We start from the raw sequence: 20,868 nt of genomic DNA, 5'->3' as shown, positions 1-20,868 counted from the left end.
AGATCATTAGAAAGAAACCCATCCTGATTTGCAAGATTCAGCTTGATGGTTTCAGTTTATAATAAACAGAAGGGATGGGAAGGGGGGGAGGGAAGGGAGTCTAAAGCATTTGAAAGTCAGAGTGATTTGATAACAATCAAATAACAACCCCTTGAACAAGAGCTGTCATAGATAATTCAGTCTAGATGGATCTATGAACTAGCAGACCCTAAGTTTAATTCACAGATAGTGTCTCTGGATACCATAAACACTGGAGCAATTTGAGCTCACTGAAATGATGAAATTTTGGATTTGTTCTTATAGTAAACCCATTCTAATGGTGATTACAATTTAACATTAATTAAATAAGGAAAAAGCCCAAAGGAACCATGGTAATTCAGAGAAGGAAACTGTATAAAAAAGAGAAAGACAATTAGCATGAAATTAGCAACAGCTAGGGAGTCAAAATGTTTGCAAGACACACTGAGAATGAAGAATCCATGCTGCAATTTCAGGAAAGTGATTAATTGCTCAAATAATGCAGAGTAAATGTATAAATTTAAAAATAACAAATTGCTAGGTCTAGGATCTATGCAAAATCTCTATGGCAGCTCAAGTGTGACAGTGTTGAACTTCTCACAAACATTTACCCTACCAATCAAAGCAGGCTTGGTGCCAAACAAATTGGAAACATTAGCTGGGACATCAGCCTTGAAAAAACCACGAAAACTGTTCTGGGGAACTACATTTCATTTAGTTGTTTGTTTTTTGGTTTTTTTTTTGTTTTTTTTTTAACCAAGCCAATTTTTTGGTTTTTTTTAATCAAGCCAATTTCTACAAACTTCGGTATTCTAAAAAATAACAGAATACAGAAGCTATGGACATGTATGATATATTGGAGGAGAGTCTACACAGATTTTTTAAAGCAGGGCATGCTCATGAATATATTAGTGTTTCTGAAGAAGTCAACATGCTTTTGGTTAAGCTGATTCCTTTAACTGAGAAAATTTGGCTTTATAAGAAAACATGAAGTGAGAACAGAAAGAAAACAATGGGTTAGAAAATTCCGTTTTCGTTATGGAGTGAGGCAGGAAACAATGGGAGGTTTGGCCCAATTTCTGTGGGGATAAGGCTATATAAATTAGGGCTTGTCAGCTGGGAAGAGAAGTATCTAAATTTTATATAGTCATGAATGACAAAGAAAAGCTGAATAGGGAATGATTAATCATTCTGTCTTTCTCAGAAAACCAGAACTAAGGGGCACCCAATCAAATTACTAAGCAGCAGATTTAAAGTAGATAATAAGAAGTAGTTTTTCTAACAATACATTATTAAATTGCAGCTCTAATTGCCACAGGGGGTTGTAGAGCCCTCATGTTTAAATGGCTTAAAAATGGGTCTCAGCAAATGGAATATTATTACACATTGGTTGCTATCAAAATTAAATGATCCAGATGTCCTGATTCAATGACTTCTAAAAGATGGAAAATATCCCTCAATATTTTTCTTGTTTCTGAGATATTTTCCTTACAAAGCTACTATCAGCTACTAAAGGCAGAATACTGGATAGGAAGCACTTCTGCTCCTATGAAAGAGGCTCTATTTTTATAAAACTACTTTCACAGTAATTTTTCAGACTGCAACTGCATTTTAAATATATCTCACAAGACTGGGAGTTTACTGTCCGTGCTCTGACCTTATTGTCACACATCTTTTGTACAGCCCAGACTGGATTACAGCAATTAATTCTTTACTGGCTTGCCTGAAAGGCAGATCCAGCCTGCAGCTATTGCAGCATAAAGCAACAAGCTTATTACCAGAAAAGAGCAGATGGGATTTGCGGACTTCCTGCTTCTTTGTTCTCTGCATCGACACCCTATTAGTGACTACACTGATTCAGAAATTCCTAACACAGGATACAGTGTAAGTAAAATTCTATAGTAGATTTCTACTGATTTAGGGCATATAATTTCTCAAATCCAGGAGTAACAGGTTTCATGGGCAGATTAGGATATTAGGAGTTGTGTTAGACACATTTTATCAATGCCTTGAAAAAAAGAATGGAACCACCAAGCCTTCACTGTGCTTTGTAAAGTGCTGATGAAGTTCTGGTTGTATCAAACTCATCATCTATTGCTGGCATACTGAAGGGACCTCATTAACAATTTATTAGTAATGTCAATATTGGGAGGAGAATAATTTATGTTTAAAAAACCAAACAATTAGGTTAACTATTTGAATGACTAAGATGTTCAAATCATCTCTGCAGTATTCAAACTGACCAACCTGAATACCATGGGACAGTGTATTCATCAACACATATTTTACCTGCCAGCACCTCTGTGTGAAGTTATGTTCTTAGTGGAATTATGTGTTAGTGAAGCTACAAGTATACTTAAAATAGAGCAACAAATACAACAAAGTGAAATGCATTTTTATCCTTTACTAAATCCACTTGTACAAGAAAGGCCTGTCTTGCACTGACTGTGAGCATGGCAGCTGAAGTATGCACAGCTTCAAGCCACTTTCTACCCATATTACAGGGTATCTCACTTAAGAAGTCCCAGTCAAGGAGGAGCCAATCTCTGGACAGTTTTCTTGGTGATATGATGGCTGTGATCAACGCATCTGTCTGGAAAACATGCATGCGTACCCATGCTAGGGCACAACGCTGAGTCCTAAGCTTTTTTTCTTTGGCAACTGAGTTCTGAAATTAATGCCTGCAAGCAACATTTGTGTAGGTGGCACAAACAGTAGAGGGCATTTGAAAATTTTCAACTGCTTGTACTCATAACTGAGGACAAGCATTCCCATGGTGACTCTTAAGATCCTGTGCTATGATGCTACATGCTCTACCTTGTCTTCCAGTGTGCCTCCTGATCTATCTCCAAACTGGTGTCTGCATCAAGATATTATCAGATGCAATATCCAGATCACACTGTCATATTCCTGTTATGATAACTGAAATTTAAATAGTAAAACCACATTTAGTGAGTTTTTTTTTTTTTTGCTGGTCCACTAAAAGACTATGGATCATTGGTTCAAATTAAAAAAAAAAAAATTCCTCCATTTTGAATATCTTTTGAGTATTTCACAGAATCATCAGGGTTGGAAGACACCTTCAAGATCATCTAGTCCAACCATCAACCTGGCACCACTATTATTACCCCTAAACCATACTCCCAACTGCCACGTCCAGACACCTCTTGAATGCTTCCAGAGAGTGGTGGAACCACTAATGTAATAAGTTATGTGAGCAACTTATTGCAATGCCTAACTACTCTTTCAGTGAAAAAAAAGTTATGATATATAACTGAAACTCTACTTCCTCACTGCATTCTCCAGGACTAATATTATAATAAACTTCTTCTTGGCTTTTTTTTTCATTGTACACTAGTGATGTATAATAAACTCAATATTACATATGCTGCTAATTCATCTTTTTATATAATTTTGCAATCTTACTGGAGTAACAATGCACATCTAAGAATTAAGGCTAGTACCATTATTAGGGATAACAAACTGAGAGATACACATTTTACCTGGGACTAAACATGTAGAAGCTCAATTCTCCTTTTACTTGTGGGAATAAAGATACAGCTATCTGTAGTAGTGAGAACTGGATTCTATTACTCATTCTAATAAAACATGGCAGAATTAGGGCCAGACGGTTTTTACACTCAACATTTCCCCCTTCTTTCTTCCAAAGGGACAGAGAAGACACAACGAAAGTTTTGGGTTAAAGGGCTATCTGCTTGCAAAGTAGTACACTAGGGGCTACTGGGGGTATTTATTCTCTCTCTCTCTTTACTCTGATAGAAATTATATTATCTGGAAGCTAATGCTTTGTGCTCCACTCTAGCTTCCTTTCGAGTCAAGGACTGGTTGTTATTATCTATAGTGCAAGAGTGCCTCAAAGACTGACAAACAATAGTGCTGTTATCCTGTGCACATGCAGAAGAAAGTTTCCAGATTATAAACAAAAGAGACAAAACTGTGACAGGCTGGATGAATTCAAAGCTGACTTATGCCCTGAACAGAGAATCACTGTCTGTTCCTCCTTACACCAGAAACCTGAGACAGTAACAAAGCAGGGTGAAGGCAGCAGTGGCTGACAGTGCAACTGCTCTGCCTAAAGCTGATGTTCAAGAACTGGGTAGTGACTGACCAATCGCTATTTTTAGTGGGCAGATGAGCAACTTACAACTCTTAGACCCACAGACAGAATCATTTAGACTGGAAAAGACATCAAAAATCACTGAGCCTGTTAACCCAGCACTACCAACTCCTGGCTAAACCATCACGAAGTGCCAAGTATCTTTCAAATACTTGCAGGATGGGGACTCGACCACTTCCCTGGGCACTCTGTTCTAATGCTTGATGACACTTTTGGTGAAGAAATATTTTATAATGTCTAAACCTGCCCTGACTTCATGAGGTTTGTTCCTGATTTCATATCAGAGCCGTAGGTGACTTAGGACTGTGACTTAGAAGGTTGTGCCCTAAAGCTCTAGCCAGAGGAAATGAACTGAACGAGAGTTGTGTGATGTCTGAGCTGTCCTGGGCAACACTGAATCCCTGCTCAGCTCCTAGGTAGCACAAGGGACACAGGCAATGGCTTCTTACAGTGCTAGGCAATGAATGTCAACACAAAACCACTACCGTAAGTGAACATTACTAATACCTCTCTCTCTCAAAGATTTGCAAGCTACAAGCCCACCTATGTACCTGGATTGTATTAGGGAAGGCATTTCAATACGAGAGCATCTTTCACCTCGGGAGCTCTCCTATACATAACCAAAACATAGTTACGTAGTTTTCAGCAATGCCCGGTTCAGTCTTTGCTTCACCACCAACGCAACTTCAAAAACGTGTCGCTTTCCTCGCTTTGTGCCAAAACTCCCAGAATCAGCATGTTTCAAACCTACAAACGGCGGCTTTTGGCTGAATTAGCTCCTTTCAAACCCAACAAAGCCTCTATTTGTGATTCCCATTCCCCTCACACTCTCAATCTGCATAATTACAACCCTGACACCACCAGGCTCTAATTACACGGCTCACGAGAGGCGCGGCGCGCTGGGCCGGATCCAGCCCGCGGGCGAGGCGGGGCGAGCCGCGCTGGGGCGCAGTGGGGGGAAGGCACTTTTCTTTAAACACCCGGGGCTGCCCTCGGAGGTGGTCCCTGCCGCCCTTCCCCGGGGCTGGATGGCGGGGGCGCCGGGCGGCTCTTTGTTTCCGCCGAGTGCGTGTGCGCGGCGCTCGGGCTGCCGGAGTGGGAGGGGATCCCGCCCGCGCCGCCGTTAACGGGAGGCGCAGGAGCGGCGGAGCGGGGCCGGCCGGGCGGCACAGCGGCGCAGGGCCGGACCCCGGCGCTGCCAGCGGCGCTGCCCGGCGCTCCCGCCTCCCCCGGGGGCCGGGCGCTGCCCTCCGGCGGCGCGGCGGAGCAGGTGCCGGCGGCGGCGGCAGCGGGCCGGCAGGATGGAGGCTGCCTTGCTGAAGCCGGCGATGATGGCGGAGGTGAAGGGGAGCGGCGCCGGCTCTGCCGTTAGCGCCGAGCTGGAGGTGAAGAAGCTGCAGGAGCTGGTGCGGAAGCTGGAGAAGCAGAACGAGCAGCTCCGGAGCCGCGCCGCCGCCGCCGCGGTGGCCACCGGCCCGCCCAGCCCGCACCTGCTGCTGGCCCCGCCGCCGGCCCCGGGCGGGCTGCGCCCCGCCAGCCCCCCCGCCGCGGGCCCGCCGTGCGTGCCCAGCCCGGTGCCCACCCTGCTGTGCCCGCCGGAGCCCCTCGCCTACTTCAAGCCCTCGCCCGGGCCGCCGGCCGCTGGCGGCGGGCAGGAAGGCGGAGGCGGTACGGGGGCGGCGGCCACGGTGCTGGACGAGGTGGCGGTGCTGGAGCTGGAGGACGGCTGCGGAGAGGACGAGGATACATGGTACATGCGGCTCGGCCCTGCCCTGCTCCCCGGCCCGGCCCGGCCCGGCTCGGCTGTGCCCCCCGGCCGGGCCTCCCGCAGCGGTCTCCCGGCTCTGATTAGCATTAGCCCCCAAATCCACTTGATCTCCCCGCTTAGACTGAAATCTGCCTTTTTCTCTCCTTTTTTTCTCCCCTCCATCCCCCCTCCAAACCGTGCCGCCCTGCCGAGGGAAGGGCCCCGTGTACGAGGCGCGGCTCAGGTCGGGTCTTCACCGCTCGGCTCGCCCGGGGCGTCGCGCCCTCCGTGGGGAGCAGAGCTCCTTTTCCACCCCGAGGAATATCGCTCAGATCTCAGCCTAGTTTCAGCCCCGTGTTTACATAAGGAATTAAAAATAGCGGAATTTCATTCCGGGAAAGCCTTGATCTGAGCAGCGCTGCCTGCTCATCCTAAAATCTCTGCCAAATTGACTCCCATCTTCAGGGATTTGGGAGGGCTTTTGTCTTTTAGACGTTGATCTAAATTGTGGATCTTAACGCGCCTGTGTATCTTCAAAAGGCACGGCAGGGTGCTTGTAAATGGAATAAATTGGAAATGAATAGCGAATGAACCGAGCAAAAAATGAAATCGACCTGGACTGGTTAACGTGTGTAACCCGTAAAAAGAAGCAGGAGGGGAGACTGCAAGGTAGAGGTATAAGTAGATCAGTAAAGCTGGTGCCTCAAAACCTGTTTCAGCAGCGTGGGCGAACATCGCAGGGGCAGTGCTGGAATACTGTCTTCGCCGTATTACCATGTGGAACGTCAATGATCCTCAATTTGTTTTCAAGTGTCAGTAGCAATGTATAGATTACCTTTATTTAATAAGTTTTAGATTATCTGTCTAAGCTTCCATGCAGCTCTTCTTTTTATGAGGTTAGTTTTTCAATCAAGCTATAAGTTAACGTCAGATGAGAATAAAATGTAGAAGCCAAGAGGTGTTAAAATGTCCTTAATTTTGTTCCTTAATTAAGATAAAATGTTCAAAAATTAATCTTAATATCAGAAATGTTTCTGATTGTTGTATGTGCTTCGTGGTACACAATAACGTGTTTCTGAAAATGGCTTTTGAGAATCATGTACAAATTGTCTGGAAATTTTTGTCAGCATTGCTTCATTGTGTTTGTGGTTGGTCTGCAGAGCTGGTTTGGTCTTGTCATTCTAGACTTAAATTTTACATTGGTTCTAACTTCTATCTTTCCTAGCATTAAGGAATGTCATATTTGTTTGATAATGTCTTGTTAAACAAAATGCTTTCCTTGTTTACATTTTACAGTGGTACTCAGTCATTCACACGGCATTATGTGCCGTAGTGAAATTTCTGATTTGATTTCCTCCCTGGGAGCAATCCCAGACTTAAGGTGCTAAAATGTACCAATATGTCACACATGTATGTGTCCACAGGCAGGATTTCATGACAGCGATTTGTTAAAAAATGTATTGCACTAGGAGTAGTTGTTTTAGCTGTTGAATGTTTTTAGTTCTAGGATAAATCTCTCTCATTGTCCAAGAAAGGTCAGGCGTGTGATGCCAGTTGCTTGGGGCTTTTTTGTAATCTCAGTCTTAAAAGCAAACTGCTACCTGGAAAGCCAAAGACTTCAGTGCATATCCTAGTTTTTGATTAGTAATTTTAGGCCTTAAATACCTTTGGGGTTTTGTGTTTTGCTTGCCTCTTTTTTTTGTTTTGATTTTGACTGCAGTTACAAAAAACCCCCAAACCAACCAAGCTTGTCGAACTGCGGACAAGTCAAACTACTTTGTAGTGTTTAGCTTTTTACAGGAAGATCATCAGTCAGATGTTTAACTTTTGAAGCACTTCTGCAGGTTAACAGGAAACCTGAAAGCTTTTCTTTCCTTTGCTTTTTGGTTTTCTCAGTGCCATTTTTTAAACGTGTGGTCAGGCACTGCAGGAAGCCTGGGGAAGTAAGTCCTCTCCTCAGAGCAATTCAGTAGTTGATCTCTGCTGAGAGAGAGAGATAGCAATCGTAGTGAGGATATTTGTTCCTTGAGAGCTGGATAGACAGTGCTGATTGACTTCCAAGGCAAAGACCTCCATGGAGCAGACACTGGTGAAGGGGTGCTCTGGTGGGACGTGGGTAGCTCTTGAGCCAAAATTGTGAAGGCGAAAGGCTGAATCTACCTGTTAGTGACCTCTTGAGGGGCAAAATCCTGTTTAGTTTTTGGTCTTGCCTTTCACTCCCCCTTTGTACAGGCCAGCTCCCTTTAAGGCACGTGAAGTGCTTTTCTGGTGCCTTGAGAGTCTGGCTCTGGGTGTCCCTTATCCCCATGTCTCAAAGGTGGTCAGGCCAGGGATCTGTGAGTCAGAGTCTTGTCCAGCAGACAAGAATAGTTTGCTCCCTGGAAGATTTGCACTCTCCCAGGTGAGTTGGCATCTGCTGTGCCTGCTAATCTGCCAGGGCGACAGCAGCAACCCAGATCTCAGCCTCAAGAATTCTCTCATAAAATCTGCTTTGAAACCCGCTTTCCTGATGTGCAACTGATCAGTTGTCAACTCTTGTCTGAGAATAATGCATGTACACTACCTTTTTTTGCATATGTGCCTCTTTTTTTTCTTTTCTGCTGGTGTTGAATGTTGAAAATAGATTTTCAGTGTTTCTCATTGAATGTTTTTTAATCATTACAAATATGACTTGAACAACATTGGGTTCATCTGCTTGAAGATAAAATCAGATGCTGAAATTGTCTAAATCTCTAGTAAATACGAATATAGGGAGAAGCAAGAGCGTCTTTGGTGTGTGTACAGCACCTAATACATTTGAACTTTGGCCACTGCTGAAATTCAGACAATGGTAGTGATTAGATAGGAGATTTCAATGTGAAATCTACTTGAACTTTGTTTGGACATGCCAGAGCTGTAGAGTTGATATTTTACCACCTATTTTTCTGAGGAGGGAAGGAGGAAAACTGATGTAAACTCTACTTGATATATATTTCTTTTTATTAGATATCCTCTTGCAGGGCTTTGGATGTTATAAATGATTAGTGATCTAATAGGAAAGTGAGCATACAAAAGCAAACTTTGCAGTATTGCATATCTTACTGATACTTCTGTGTGTTTTGGTTAAGGTTGTACGTCTTGCCTACCAAGACTCACACTCCTCAAGAGAAATCACTGAGTCCTCTGCAGTGGTGCAGACGTGTTCTGGATCATCCAACTCCTGAGATAGAAGCTGCAAAACGTTCCCTATGCTTTAGATTGGAGCAAGGTAATCTTATTGTGTTAATTTCTTTATTAGGAGGTTGGCATTTTTGGTTTCACTCCTCTTTGGTGTTTGCACAATTTAGCAGGCTTTACACATAGCAGATGTGGAGTTTGTTCATATGTATGCAAGTTTTCCTTAATTACATAAATGCTAACAAATAATTGAATTTTTTCATTTCTGGTCATGCAGTTTTTAAAGTATTTGCCTCCTTTGTTATCCATTTTTTCTCCTGCACAACTTATTCTAACTTGTCAGTTTTCATCCAGTGCTTAAAATAGAGGACTTCCTGGCAAGGAAATATTGATGCTAACTTTGCTATTGGTATATCTATTGAGGTTTGAAAAAGGGTGCTTTTCATTTTTTGTCAAGTCAGAATTATCATGGGTCTATAAATCTTTGAAGGCATATTTGTCAACATACGATGTGGTGTTAGAACTTTGCTAAGTTTAGCACCCACCAAGAAGAGCTGTAAGTTGACTGTGGTGCTGTTTTGTTGCCTCTTGGTCATCTCAGGTACTAGAATCTCTCTGATGGTTGAGCAGTGTTGGTGAACTTGTGGAGTTCTCTGTGTGCTCTGACTTTAGCTTTAAATAAATATCAGACAACACATTTCTTATTTTCTTACCATCTGGGGTCTCATTAAGATTGTATTAAGTGTTGTTGAAGAAAGCGGTTAAGGGAGGATATTAAGGTTTGTAACTCACTAGGAAAGGAGTGGAAAATGAGCAATACATGAACATGACAGAAGAAGGAATAAAGCTAATGACAGCATGAACATATGGCTGTACAAGTTAGCTACAGCCATCATTAAGAGAGATTGAGCATATTCCTGTATGCTTTGGAGGATATGGGTAGGGATAAGTCTTATCCAAAATCAAGTGTTTAAGTGAATCAGGCTCTGAAGGCATCGGCCTTTTTGCATTGACTGTAAAAATGCTACAATGATTATTGATCTGGAAATATTTAGCTGAGCCTATTTGCCTCAAGTTATGTGGGCCAAACTGTGGTTCTTGTACTGGTGATCATCCCATCTAGTTTTACAGTGGACTTTGGCTTGTTAATTGGGTATCTGAGTTCAGGTCTCTGTAGGGTAAGCTGAATGTCATGTTTGACTATCAATGGAAGATTTGTGTGTAGAGTCAGAGGAGTCTGGGGAGCTGCTCAGGTGACAAGGCTTAGGTGTTGACTGTAGAATGAATTTAGTAGCTCTCTCAAGTCCACTGACGGTAGTGGGTGCTTGGCACTCAACCCCACACACTACCTGAAGGTGCATCTGTGTGGGGTTGGGCATCCAACAATGGAGTGCAATCTGGTGTAGAAGCTCTGCTCAGATTGCCCCACATAGGTCACTAGTGCCCTTTGAGATGGCCTGTTACCCTGGTCTCTGTTCAGGACAGATGCAGACCTTCCCAAGGTCCTGTGCTTTTACTGTCCTTTAATGACACCTTGGCCTCCCCAAGGGCCTCTCAGGTGGGCAGGCACATCCAAGTATGGACAACTGAGTCAAGCCTGTAATGTCAGTGTAGAGACAAGCAAGAGGACTGCATGACCTTTTTTTTCCCCCTTAAAAGGATTTATTTGAATTGAATAGGCAATAAAGGTTTCCAATGCAAATCACTCTATGGTTATCAGTTCAGTCTCTCTCTCTGCAGAAGTCACAGCAAATGGCATATGTCACCGAGTTATGTTGACAATGAGTTACTCTGATCCATATGTTCTGCTCATGGAAATTGGTTCATGAATTTCCTGAGCTCTGTAGAAAGTTTTTGAGAAATTATATGCCATAAATAAAAGCAATTATGGGAGCAGTATATGTTAAAGGAGTGAATAGACTTGTATTTATACTGCAGCAATTCTTTGGTAAAATTGCTTTAACTAGTAATTCAGTTAAGACTGATTAACACTAGTATTTCTAAATATTATCTTTTAGCACGTGTTCCTTTGTAAGTAAGACATAATAAGCAAACATCATCCTTCTTACTCTTAAATGTTTAGAAGTTGATTTCACTATATTTATTTATTCCTTAGTTTTTCAACCAGATGTGAAACTTTTGTAAAAATCTGATAGTTTGGTTTTGGAAGTACAGCAAACTTTCTGTAACCTGGCTTCCCCATATTTTGTTTTGCAGGGCACTCAATCACTATTATACATGTATAAATATGTACACATAATCCATCCTGGTTTTATAAGTGACTCACTAAGTATGGCCTTCTTCTTTCTGGTACAAAGTTTCAAACTTTGTACTTTTAAGTTTAATGCTGTTTTCCCCTTTTAGCCATATGCCTTGAAAGGGCATTTTCAAGGTATTTTGAAATCTCCTTGTGCCTCTTCTGCTTGGCTCTGAATCAATGGTTAACATGGAAGTACTTGAGAACTATTAAATGAGTAGTCAGAAAACATTTATAGTGTACCAGAGTGTGATTTCTGAAATGCCTTATTGGTAGAATTCGCTTAGTGCATGGTGCATTAGCCAAAAATTAAACCAGTTTAGTTGTTACAGCTCTTTAGGCACTGTAGTGCACATGGAAATAAAAAGCAATAAAAACAGATTTTTGACTGCAAAGTCAGCATATCTGAATAAGTTCATGCAGGGAGAAGAGCTGTGAGGCAAAAAAAAAAAATTGCCAGTCTTATTTTTGAGCTGTAACTAATTCTGATTTTCTTATTAGGATTTTTAATCCTGCCCTTATTTATTTCTGCTCCTGTGAATTTTTCTTACTGCATTGCATCCTGATTTTAATAAAAGTTTTCATTTGTTTTTGAAAATATCCCAGCATTAGGATATTCCATAACAAGGCTAAAAGTCTTTTGAAAGACTTCTGCCAAAGCAGTCCAAGGCAGTGAAATAGTCTAACAGCTACTTGGTTTTTTTTCAGGCCAGAAAATCACTTGAATGGTGATATTTTCTTTTCACTTTGCTGTGCTCACCAGCCTGTTTCTTTTCTAGTGAAAATGACTGTTTTGAGTATTTCATGGTGGAAGTTAAGAATTCATTTTGGCATAAATCCTTAAGGTTTATTATAAGTAAAGAGGTGGTCTCCAGCAGGTGGTTCTTCTGTGAGCTACTCTGGGAACTTGGGCAAGCTTCTCAGCATTCCTCTGGTCTGCCACTAAGTAGGTAAAGCTTTCATAATGTTTATAATGAACTAGGCTTGTTACAAACCCCATTTCTGTGGATTAAGCATGCTAGCTTTAAGGAGAATGAAAGTTTAATGTAACCACCTATGATAGGATCTTTGCTTGGAATTGTGCCTGTTTTCCATGAGCAGTTACAGTGTTGAGGTAACATTTGTTTCTTTCAGTTGTTTTATCTCTGTGGGCTGGACTGGATCACATCTTTCTTCTTATTCTTCGTCAGTTATCTTTTGTTTGAAACCTTTCTGGTTTGTTATGTGTACAGCAGTTCTTTATATGTTGTAGGGTCAATTAGCTTGCAGTTTGGATTTTAGTCTTGCTGTCTTATTTTATTTTTTTAGGTTAATTGATGTCAACAGGGCCACTAACGGTTTTAATGGTGTGGTAGAGTCTCTTCTGTGTTTTTTTAGCAGTAGTTGAAGGTGTTGGGACATGCATTAGTTCAGTGAGCAGAGGAATGTGGTGTGTAAACTTCCTAGTTGATGCAGATGGGTATAACCCCTCTGAAAATGATGAGATGGTGGTGACTGACACCCTGGCTGAAGATATGCTGCCTAACTTCACTTCTGAAAAAGCTCTGAAGCAGGCGGGTGGATAAACTGAGGACTTAAGAGGCTTAGCAAGGAGTCAGTCTGTAGGAGCTAAGCTTTTATGCAGGGCCTCAAAGTGTAGCTCATCCAATTCAGCCTTCCAGATAGGAAGCTGTTCTTTATTGGGGAGTATGAAATATTGGCTCAATTCAGAATTTGGCTTAGATGAGTTCTAATTCAGAAACACCATTTCAGATGTTTAAGAACAGTAGGCAGCTGAAGTCTGTAGGTTTTGCAGTTAGCTGTAATAGTTCATAGTTTAAGGAGGTAAACTGTTTCTTAAATTATTATTGTGCTTCAGGATGAATGCTTTTATGTCATCTGTGGATGACAAGATTTGTTGTGAAACAGATCTGTTGCAGTTTCTCTCCTTTACTTGAGATTCCACAAAACAAAGATTCTTGTGAGAGGAATTTAATTCGTTATTGTGCTGTATCCTGATAATACATACTAGTTAAGGTTGATATCCAAACATACAACATGCCCAGAAGAAAAACCATGAGGAGACCAAACAAAATCATTTAATTTGATAGTACTGTGCTCTTTTTACCTATTAAAAAAATTCTGGTAGGTTATACCTGGTAGGGCAGCTATAATCCCAGGCAGAAGGTTTTACCTGGATGTGTAACTTGTGGCTTCTGCAGGAAGGGGCAGTGTTCTCTCCCCTTATCTTGGCAGTGTTCTCTCCCCTTATCCTAACTCTCTTCCACTTTGCATGGGTTCATAGTGAAATAATGAGTCTTCAAGGTATGGAATACACTTCAACTGTTGAAAACCATTGTCATAGGGAATTTTTGTGCTGTAGTTTATTAACACCAGAAAGAAACAGAAAATACTGTGGGGGGAAAAAAAGTGAACAAAAGTTTTTATCTTGTATGCTTGAGGTGTATCCGGTTATGAAGCAAGGGCAAGGCAGATTTTGTTTTGGTTTTTTTTCCTAAGGTAGATTTTTTTTAGGTTTAATTTTATTTGCTGTCCATTGATGGATCAGATATGTATGTTGTGATACTTAACTGGATTAATAAAATTTCATGTAGCTTTCTTGATCATATAAAATGCAGATTAGTTCTATGTAAAGTGCTTTTGAGGCAGGAAGTAATAAGGTACAGAAGCTTACAGATGATTGTTGTTTCCATCATAAATAAAGTGTTTAAAGCTCTGGAAAGAATGAAAAAAGTGGTGTGAAGTTTTGGTCCCTTTTTATGTATGTTTCTGATGATAAAAAATGATGAGCAGCTGTAGCTCTTATCCACATCTTAGCACCTTTTGAGGAATGTGGCACCTTGGAGGTCAGGCTGTGTAGGCATCTGCTGCAGTACAAGCTTAGTGCTTGGAGTGCACCTACACGCACAGCACTTACTTTGTAACAGATTTTATTTATTTGAAGTAGTTTCTTGTAACAGCTGCATAATTCCGAGCACTTCTTAGACGTTTTGCAAATGCTGATATCTCTGGATCTTGTAGCACAGCTGCTGAGGATTTGTGTATTTCAGTTTGGAAAAACTCAGGTTTGATACTCGACTTGCATTTCAAGCAGAATATTTCTCTCTGTCACTGTAACATTGCTGCTCTGCAAGTACACTTGAAAATGGAAGTGTTTGGTTTAAAACCCTTCTGGCAACAAGTGTGTATAAGATCAGACACTTTTGTTTTAACTTCAGAGATATCTCTTGCCTTTTTACTACAGCTCTTAAATATGATTTCTACTTTTTATTAAATTACAATGTACATACCATTTAAGAGTTTAATTTCATATTTAGGGATTGATTGATGTGCAGCTCATAATTATTTGCTTAGAATAGAGTTCTGGTTATTTTACTTGCAAGGAGAAGCTGAATTTTGAAGTGTCTGTAAAGGTAGGGATGTGGTGTTGGATCATGCCTCAGGTGAGAAGACACCCATCCCATTTTAGTGTGTGGTTTTTTTAATCCATGCTGACTACTGAGCTGGGATTATCATCTCATCATGAGTGGTTAAACAGCTAGAAACACTGTTAAAATTCATGTGAGGATTTCAGTAGGCTTATTCTTATTTAAAATAATTTATACTTACAATGTAAGTTCAAAGCCTGTAATGCAGTGTGTGTCTAAAAGCAATAGAAGTCAGATCAACATTGCTTAATGCTAAAAGTGCAGGCACATGTAGTGCTCCTTAGCAGAGTACTAATCCCTGGGTTGGCTTCTCAAGTGTGCAAATACTTTCCTATTTAGAAATTAAAAAGAAACCTAGGTTTTAATAATTGACTTGAGGGCATTTGGAAGCCTATCCTCTGGAGATATTTTTTCTATTGAAATGAGGATCTTTTCAAAACTGGACTGTTGTGGATGCTGTCATTTCATTATTGCTTCTGATGGTCTTATGTGCTCATTTACTCACTGTTAGTCCCCAAATTATTGTTGCAGCTGTTGTCTTTCATGTTGTCTTTCTTTCACAGTCTGTTTTCTTTCATGTCTGCAGAAGAGGGCTGGGAGTAACATTTCAGAAGGCAGACAAGTGTGATAGAGGTAGCACTGCTTCTTTACTAAAAGGTTTATTTCTGTATTTTCACTTTGGCTGTTTGCTCAACTTAGCCAACCCTGTGTGCCTCTCTAATGCAGAGGGGGGCATTGCACTTCTTGCAGTGTGACTTGGAACAAGTCTCCTACTTCTCCTGCTATTTGGAAAGAAAGCTTCTTTGTATTCACTTGTCTTTTCCCATTAGGTAGTACCAAGTACCATTGTTGATTTTGCTGCCTGCCTTGTATTAATTCAGGGTGAGGAGACTTGTACCTTGAAGTGCACAATTCTAAAATGGATACTCAGAGAGTTAGAGGTGGATAACTTGGAAGATATCCTCATGGAGTCAGATAAATTCCTCTATAAATGTTGATGAATTGTGTCCTCTGCTGCAGAGGAGAGATCAGTTGCTCTTTCTTAGTTTTGTCTGTAGATGATGGAGGACAGATTGTTTCTGAGTTAAGCACAGTAAGGATCAAAGAGTATTTATATCAAAAGAGTATTTATATCAAAAAGAGCTCTTTTTGATACTAAATGTTATGCATAATTTCACTGACCCTTAAGTCATTTAAGCTAGATACTTGTGAGAAACTCTGTCCACTGATGCTGAAGAAGCCAAAGGACTGTCCACCCAGCTGTTCTTAAGCAGTTGGGTGAACTGAGTCTGGAGATAGTAATTTCTCTCCACTAATTAGAAAAAAAAAAAAACCTTGGAGTACTTAGCATCAGAAGGATTTGGATTTTTAACAAGTTTTGAATTTTGCATTCTGCAACATTCTGCATTTTGCAACAGAAGCCCTGGTGCCTTTCATGCAGAGATAGTTTCTCATGGTCTCCTATTTCTTCAGTCATGGTATTTCTGACCTTGTTTGTAATCATTTGTTTAGAGGCTAAGCTCATTCTCCAAAATGAGGACACAGGATGCTTGCAGATTTTTTTGTGTTTTTACATACCAGTAACTATTTGTATCTTTCACAGAAAGGCACAAAAGTTTTGTTCCACATTCCAGTCTGGTGAAATGGTGTAAATTCTATTGTTTTGTCTGCCAGTCTTAGGTTAGATGCATAGGATATTGCTTTGTGTTGTATCTGTATCACAGAGAAACATCTGTGTAATTGAATCTTCCTTGGACATACATTTTGTGTTTCAGCTTCTATCTCCAGACATAGAGCTTTTCCTCTTGTGTCTGGCTCTAAGGACCTTGTTGTTGGGTCTCAGTTATTTATGTGAATTCACAGAACATAAATGGTCCAAGTTTGTTCCACCTAATTTTAAGTTTATGTCTAGTAAATACATAGTTTAAGGTTCAGTTACTTTGACTGTGATCCACTGATCTTCATGAGGGTGCCAAGAATATTCTGACACTCTTTTGCATCCTTGGCGTATCTAGGTGGGCAGATGGGTTTGATACAGGATCTGCACAACAGCCTCGCTGAACTGGACCAGCTGGAGCACCAAAATGTCATTACATTCTGGTTTTAGATGACTGAATCATGCCCTGTTTTATGCTGAAGGATTGGTTCTGCTCCAGTCTGTAGGTGTTAAAGTGAGGCTGTCTGCAAGTAGGCCCTTCTGTGTGTGTGTATGCACTTTTGTCTTTTCTGTTTAGATTTGCTTTTTACATATAAAAAAATACAATAAGCACTTCATATTGATGCTGTCATTTCATAGAAAAATTACCAGCACGCAAGAAAGTGCAAGATCACTCAAGTGGTGAAAGTATGCCACTGCAAGTTGACTTTAAGTAGTATTAGCTGCTTGCCACTTGATTTAAAACCTCTTGAAAATTATGTGAATGTTTGTGTTAGACTTTGAAGTGAGCTCTTAGGGCTAGGGGGTCTAATTTGTTTTATTCTTTAGGAGTGGTTCATATAAGGAAATTCCAGTTTCATTGGGCTCAAGGTCCTACTCCAGCATAGAGCTAATAAAAGAGTAGGATTGAGTATAGGTCTTCAGAATTTGTGTCTGACTGGTACCATATATTTTAAAATTGTTTTGTTTTATCTTAGACTTAGTTGGCACTTGATGTATTTGTGACTTTTGTCTTCAGGCAATTTTTTCTTCATAACATGTTTGGAGTCCTTGCAGGCTAGGTTTTTTTGGCCTGCTTTTACCTGGGTGATAGCAACTGAGTCATCTGTTGTGTTGTTGCCTTCAGGTACAGAAGAGTTGGGTCAGTATCCTAACATCCTAATGTCCTTTCTTCCTAAAAGTCACCACGTCCTTCAAGCAGCTCTGTGAAATGCTAGCAAACCTTTTCCATGTTTTTTGTTCCTCCTTCCTAACCCATAGGAAAGGCAGGTTATAGAGTGATTTGCAGGCCAGCATGAACAGTGCAGGGTGGAGTCGTAGAATCTTAGCTTCAGCATGTTCCTCCATAGTCTTGTCAGTTTTGTTTTGTCATTTCTGCTTCATGTATTGTAGTTGTATAGCAAGCATTCAGACTGCCTCATGGTTGTTTCTTAATGTCTTCTGAAGCACTGGGTATGAAATACTTCACTAGTCACAAATGAATCTTTATTTTTTTTGCATTTTAAATCATCTCAATTTGTAAGTTGGCACATATGTTCTTGTTGTGTTGGACATAGTCCAAAAAATATTTACCTGTTTCTGGTTTATGTGGATGCTGATAAATCTGAAATAATTATTTGGAAGAATTAAATGTTTCCTTATAAGGAAGCTTGAAGAAACGGCTCAAACTATATTGTCCAAGCCCATTTCTGCTTACTGTGGACATGACAGGTTCTGGTGATGGAAACATGCAGAAGATGCTGCAGAGTACCTTTTATCCTGAGCAGTAAGACGGGGCAGAAGGATGCTGCAGCGGTGTAATAGTTGTACTGATGGTGCTTCTGCAGTTTGTGTGCTTTTTACTCCTGTTGGTGTGCCATTCTCATGCCTTCCCTGTTGTACCATGTTCTTGGGTGACATTATACTCCTCTCTCCTCTGCCAGTTTATACCTGTGTTGCTCGTTAGTGAGGAGCAAAGAATGCCTCTCTGTTAAATGCTTGGGCAGTTCTTGGTGCAGTGTACATCTGGAAGGTACTCTCAAGGCAAAGTCTCCCTTGAGATACCTGAAATCACCCCAGGGAACATTAAATATGGGAATGTGCTCTGAGTTAGTGTCAGGAGACATTGGTCTTTCTTTGGTCAGCGAATCTGAAGAGGCTGGTCTGCTTAGCTTCAAAATTGTTGCAGAAGCCCTAACTCCTTTGACAGTAATGATTATGGTATTTTTATGTTACTTTACCCATTTTCATGGTAGCAGTTCTTTGGTTAGTGCTTCTTAATTTGACTCAAGGTTGGTGTTGAACCTTGATTCTGTATGAGAATACATATTCTGAATATGTTATTATATTTAACAGTCAGTTAAACCTCTGTTAGGACTTTGTTAATCATAAACTCTCATGAATTTTTGTCCCATGTTGTGTTTTAGAAGTATGAAAAATCTGTTTCACAGTAGCTTTTTTTAAGTATTTTGTCTGTTTTCTCTGCTTTTTGGTAATAGTGTTAACAGTTTTTCATGATAATCACGTAACTGTGACACCTGCTATATTTATCCAAAAGCCACAGGGTTCCTGCAGGGTAAGTGCTGCTTTTGACCTCGATTTGAGCCTAAGATTTAGCTTTTTCAGTCTGCCTCAATATAGACAGCAGATATACTTGAACAAAGAAGGGAATGTGGCATCTTGGAACAGTTGAAGTCAGAAACTCTAAATTGAGCTCTCTGGCAAAAGCCTCCTGCCAGAAATTTAACCTGTGATACAGATGGCAAGCAGATATGGTTTTAGGGGGAGCTGTAGTGTTTGTATTGCTGTTGCTGGAATGCAGAGGAATTTCAGGACTAACCAGTAATGATAGGACAAGTGCAATTTATGGTTAATCTTGGACTAATTGAACTAATTTTTTTTCTGTCTTTTCATCTATCATAAATGATTAAGAGAGTTATATCCCAATAGACACATATATTTCGATTCTACCTGGTATATAGCAAAGACACTGTTAGGAGAAGAATGGGAACTTGTCCTTCTTTGAGTCTGTTTTTTTACAGAATGGATCCCTCACCCTTCATTTTTCTCTGTTTTGCCGATGGTATGGCAACAAAGAATTATGTATGCTACGAGAAAATTTAAATTTAGGAAATGTAATTATGTATTTTTGACTGTATTTTTCCTCCAGCAACTTGTTCAGAGCAAAAATACACCTTTGATTCAAATTCTTGCTATTTTGTCTGATTAGCAGTATAGCACATGTCCACTTAGGAGAAGGGTTGTACATCCTGTGTAGCATGTGGAGATGAAGTTCTCTTCTGTTAACTGGAGTTACTGTCTCTGAAGAGTCCACTAAAACAGTTCATAATAGAATTTTTTTAATACTAGTGCAATGTATAGACTAAATGAATGGTACATTTTCAGGATGAGAGTACCTTGTGTAGTAGCTGAGCTCTGATCTGCAAGGGGAGTTAACTAATACCTGTTCTTTAAATCACACAGAGAAGCCTTGCTCCTTATCCTAGAGGAACCCCCTAAGTGTGGACTTACAGAGTGACAGGGCAGAGGCACCCTTCATCTTCGTTCACTTTGTCAATAGCAGTTGAGCTCTTCTTGAAATACATTCAATGTTTTTTCAAAATAAAAATTTTTATACTGTGATTGAATGTTTGTCCTGATTATTACAGTGGTGATTTGATCTTAATTTGTTTTTCTGCAGTGGTACTGTTACTTTTGTCTTCTTCTATCACTTATTCAACTTGGAAGACCAAAGCTGCAGAAAGGGAGTCTGTCCAGTAGAGTTCTCTGGGATTGCTGTGATTGCAGTGACTCAGCACCAACCAATACAAAGAATTGAAATTACAAAGCAGCTCTTACTTTCTAAGGACTGAGAACATTTCTAAAAGAGTGGATGAATTGCTATCAGGGGGGTTTTAAATCTGCTATTGGCTGATTGAAGTGGGGATGTCTAACATACAGTTTTAAAACAGTGGGGAGATTTATTTCTGCACCAAAAAAAGCCTGATTAGGCTAAGTAGTCCTGAAAACAGGCCTCCTTCTCAGGCTGAAGTTAAGAAAATACTGTAAGACTGATAATTTTTTTGCTATATAGAAAGTAGCTTGCTGATGAGAGAAAAGCTTCTCATGTTCTTACTAGCCTTGAAGGGTACAGAGCATATCCAGGCACACAGAAGACCTCACATGTTCTCATTGTGTTACCAAAACATTAAGTACCTAACAGGAGGCTGTAAGAGTTGATCCTGGCAGTGCACACAGCCTGTCTGCACCCTGCAGAGCATGCCAGGCAGCCTAGCTCCAATATATCTACACAGCTCAGTGCTGCATGGGTAATGCACATTGGTAAAGCTGTCACTGGGATCCAATGTGAATGAATGTCATGGTAGCTCCCATATTTCAGCTTTCAGGTTTCTAGTTACCATATGTGTCTCTCTCTGTGCGTTAAATGTTGTTAAACATGATGTGAGTGCTTTCAAGGTAAGGTTCATA

General features: G+C 40.6%; 2 protein-coding genes across 2 annotated transcripts in view; both read left to right on the top strand.

The window, feature by feature from the left end:
• Nucleotides 1-5,283, top strand: part of SCEL (sciellin) — a gene marked incomplete at both ends in the record, with an annotated part of 50,531 nt that extends 45,248 nt beyond the window's left edge. Inside the window, one exon of the mRNA XM_084201005.1 lies at nucleotides 5,021-5,283. Coding sequence (XP_084057131.1) covers nucleotides 5,021-5,283 — 263 coding nt within the window. The remainder of the gene's footprint in view (nucleotides 1-5,020) is intronic.
• A 174-nt stretch (nucleotides 5,284-5,457) lies between these two features.
• The window catches only part of SLAIN1 (SLAIN motif family member 1), a gene marked incomplete at both ends in the record, with an annotated part of 48,411 nt that continues 33,000 nt past the window's right edge, over nucleotides 5,458-20,868 (top strand). Inside the window, 2 exons of the mRNA XM_084226713.1 lie at nucleotides 5,458-5,906; nucleotides 9,011-9,150. Of these exons, the coding sequence (XP_084082839.1) occupies nucleotides 5,458-5,906; nucleotides 9,011-9,150 (589 nt within the window). The remainder of the gene's footprint in view (nucleotides 5,907-9,010; nucleotides 9,151-20,868) is intronic.

This window comes from Fringilla coelebs, assembly GCF_963513975.1.
Source record: "Fringilla coelebs genome assembly, chromosome: 2".
NCBI lineage: Eukaryota > Metazoa > Chordata > Aves > Passeriformes > Fringillidae > Fringilla > Fringilla coelebs.
This window is presented reverse-complemented; position numbering and strand designations above follow the sequence as displayed.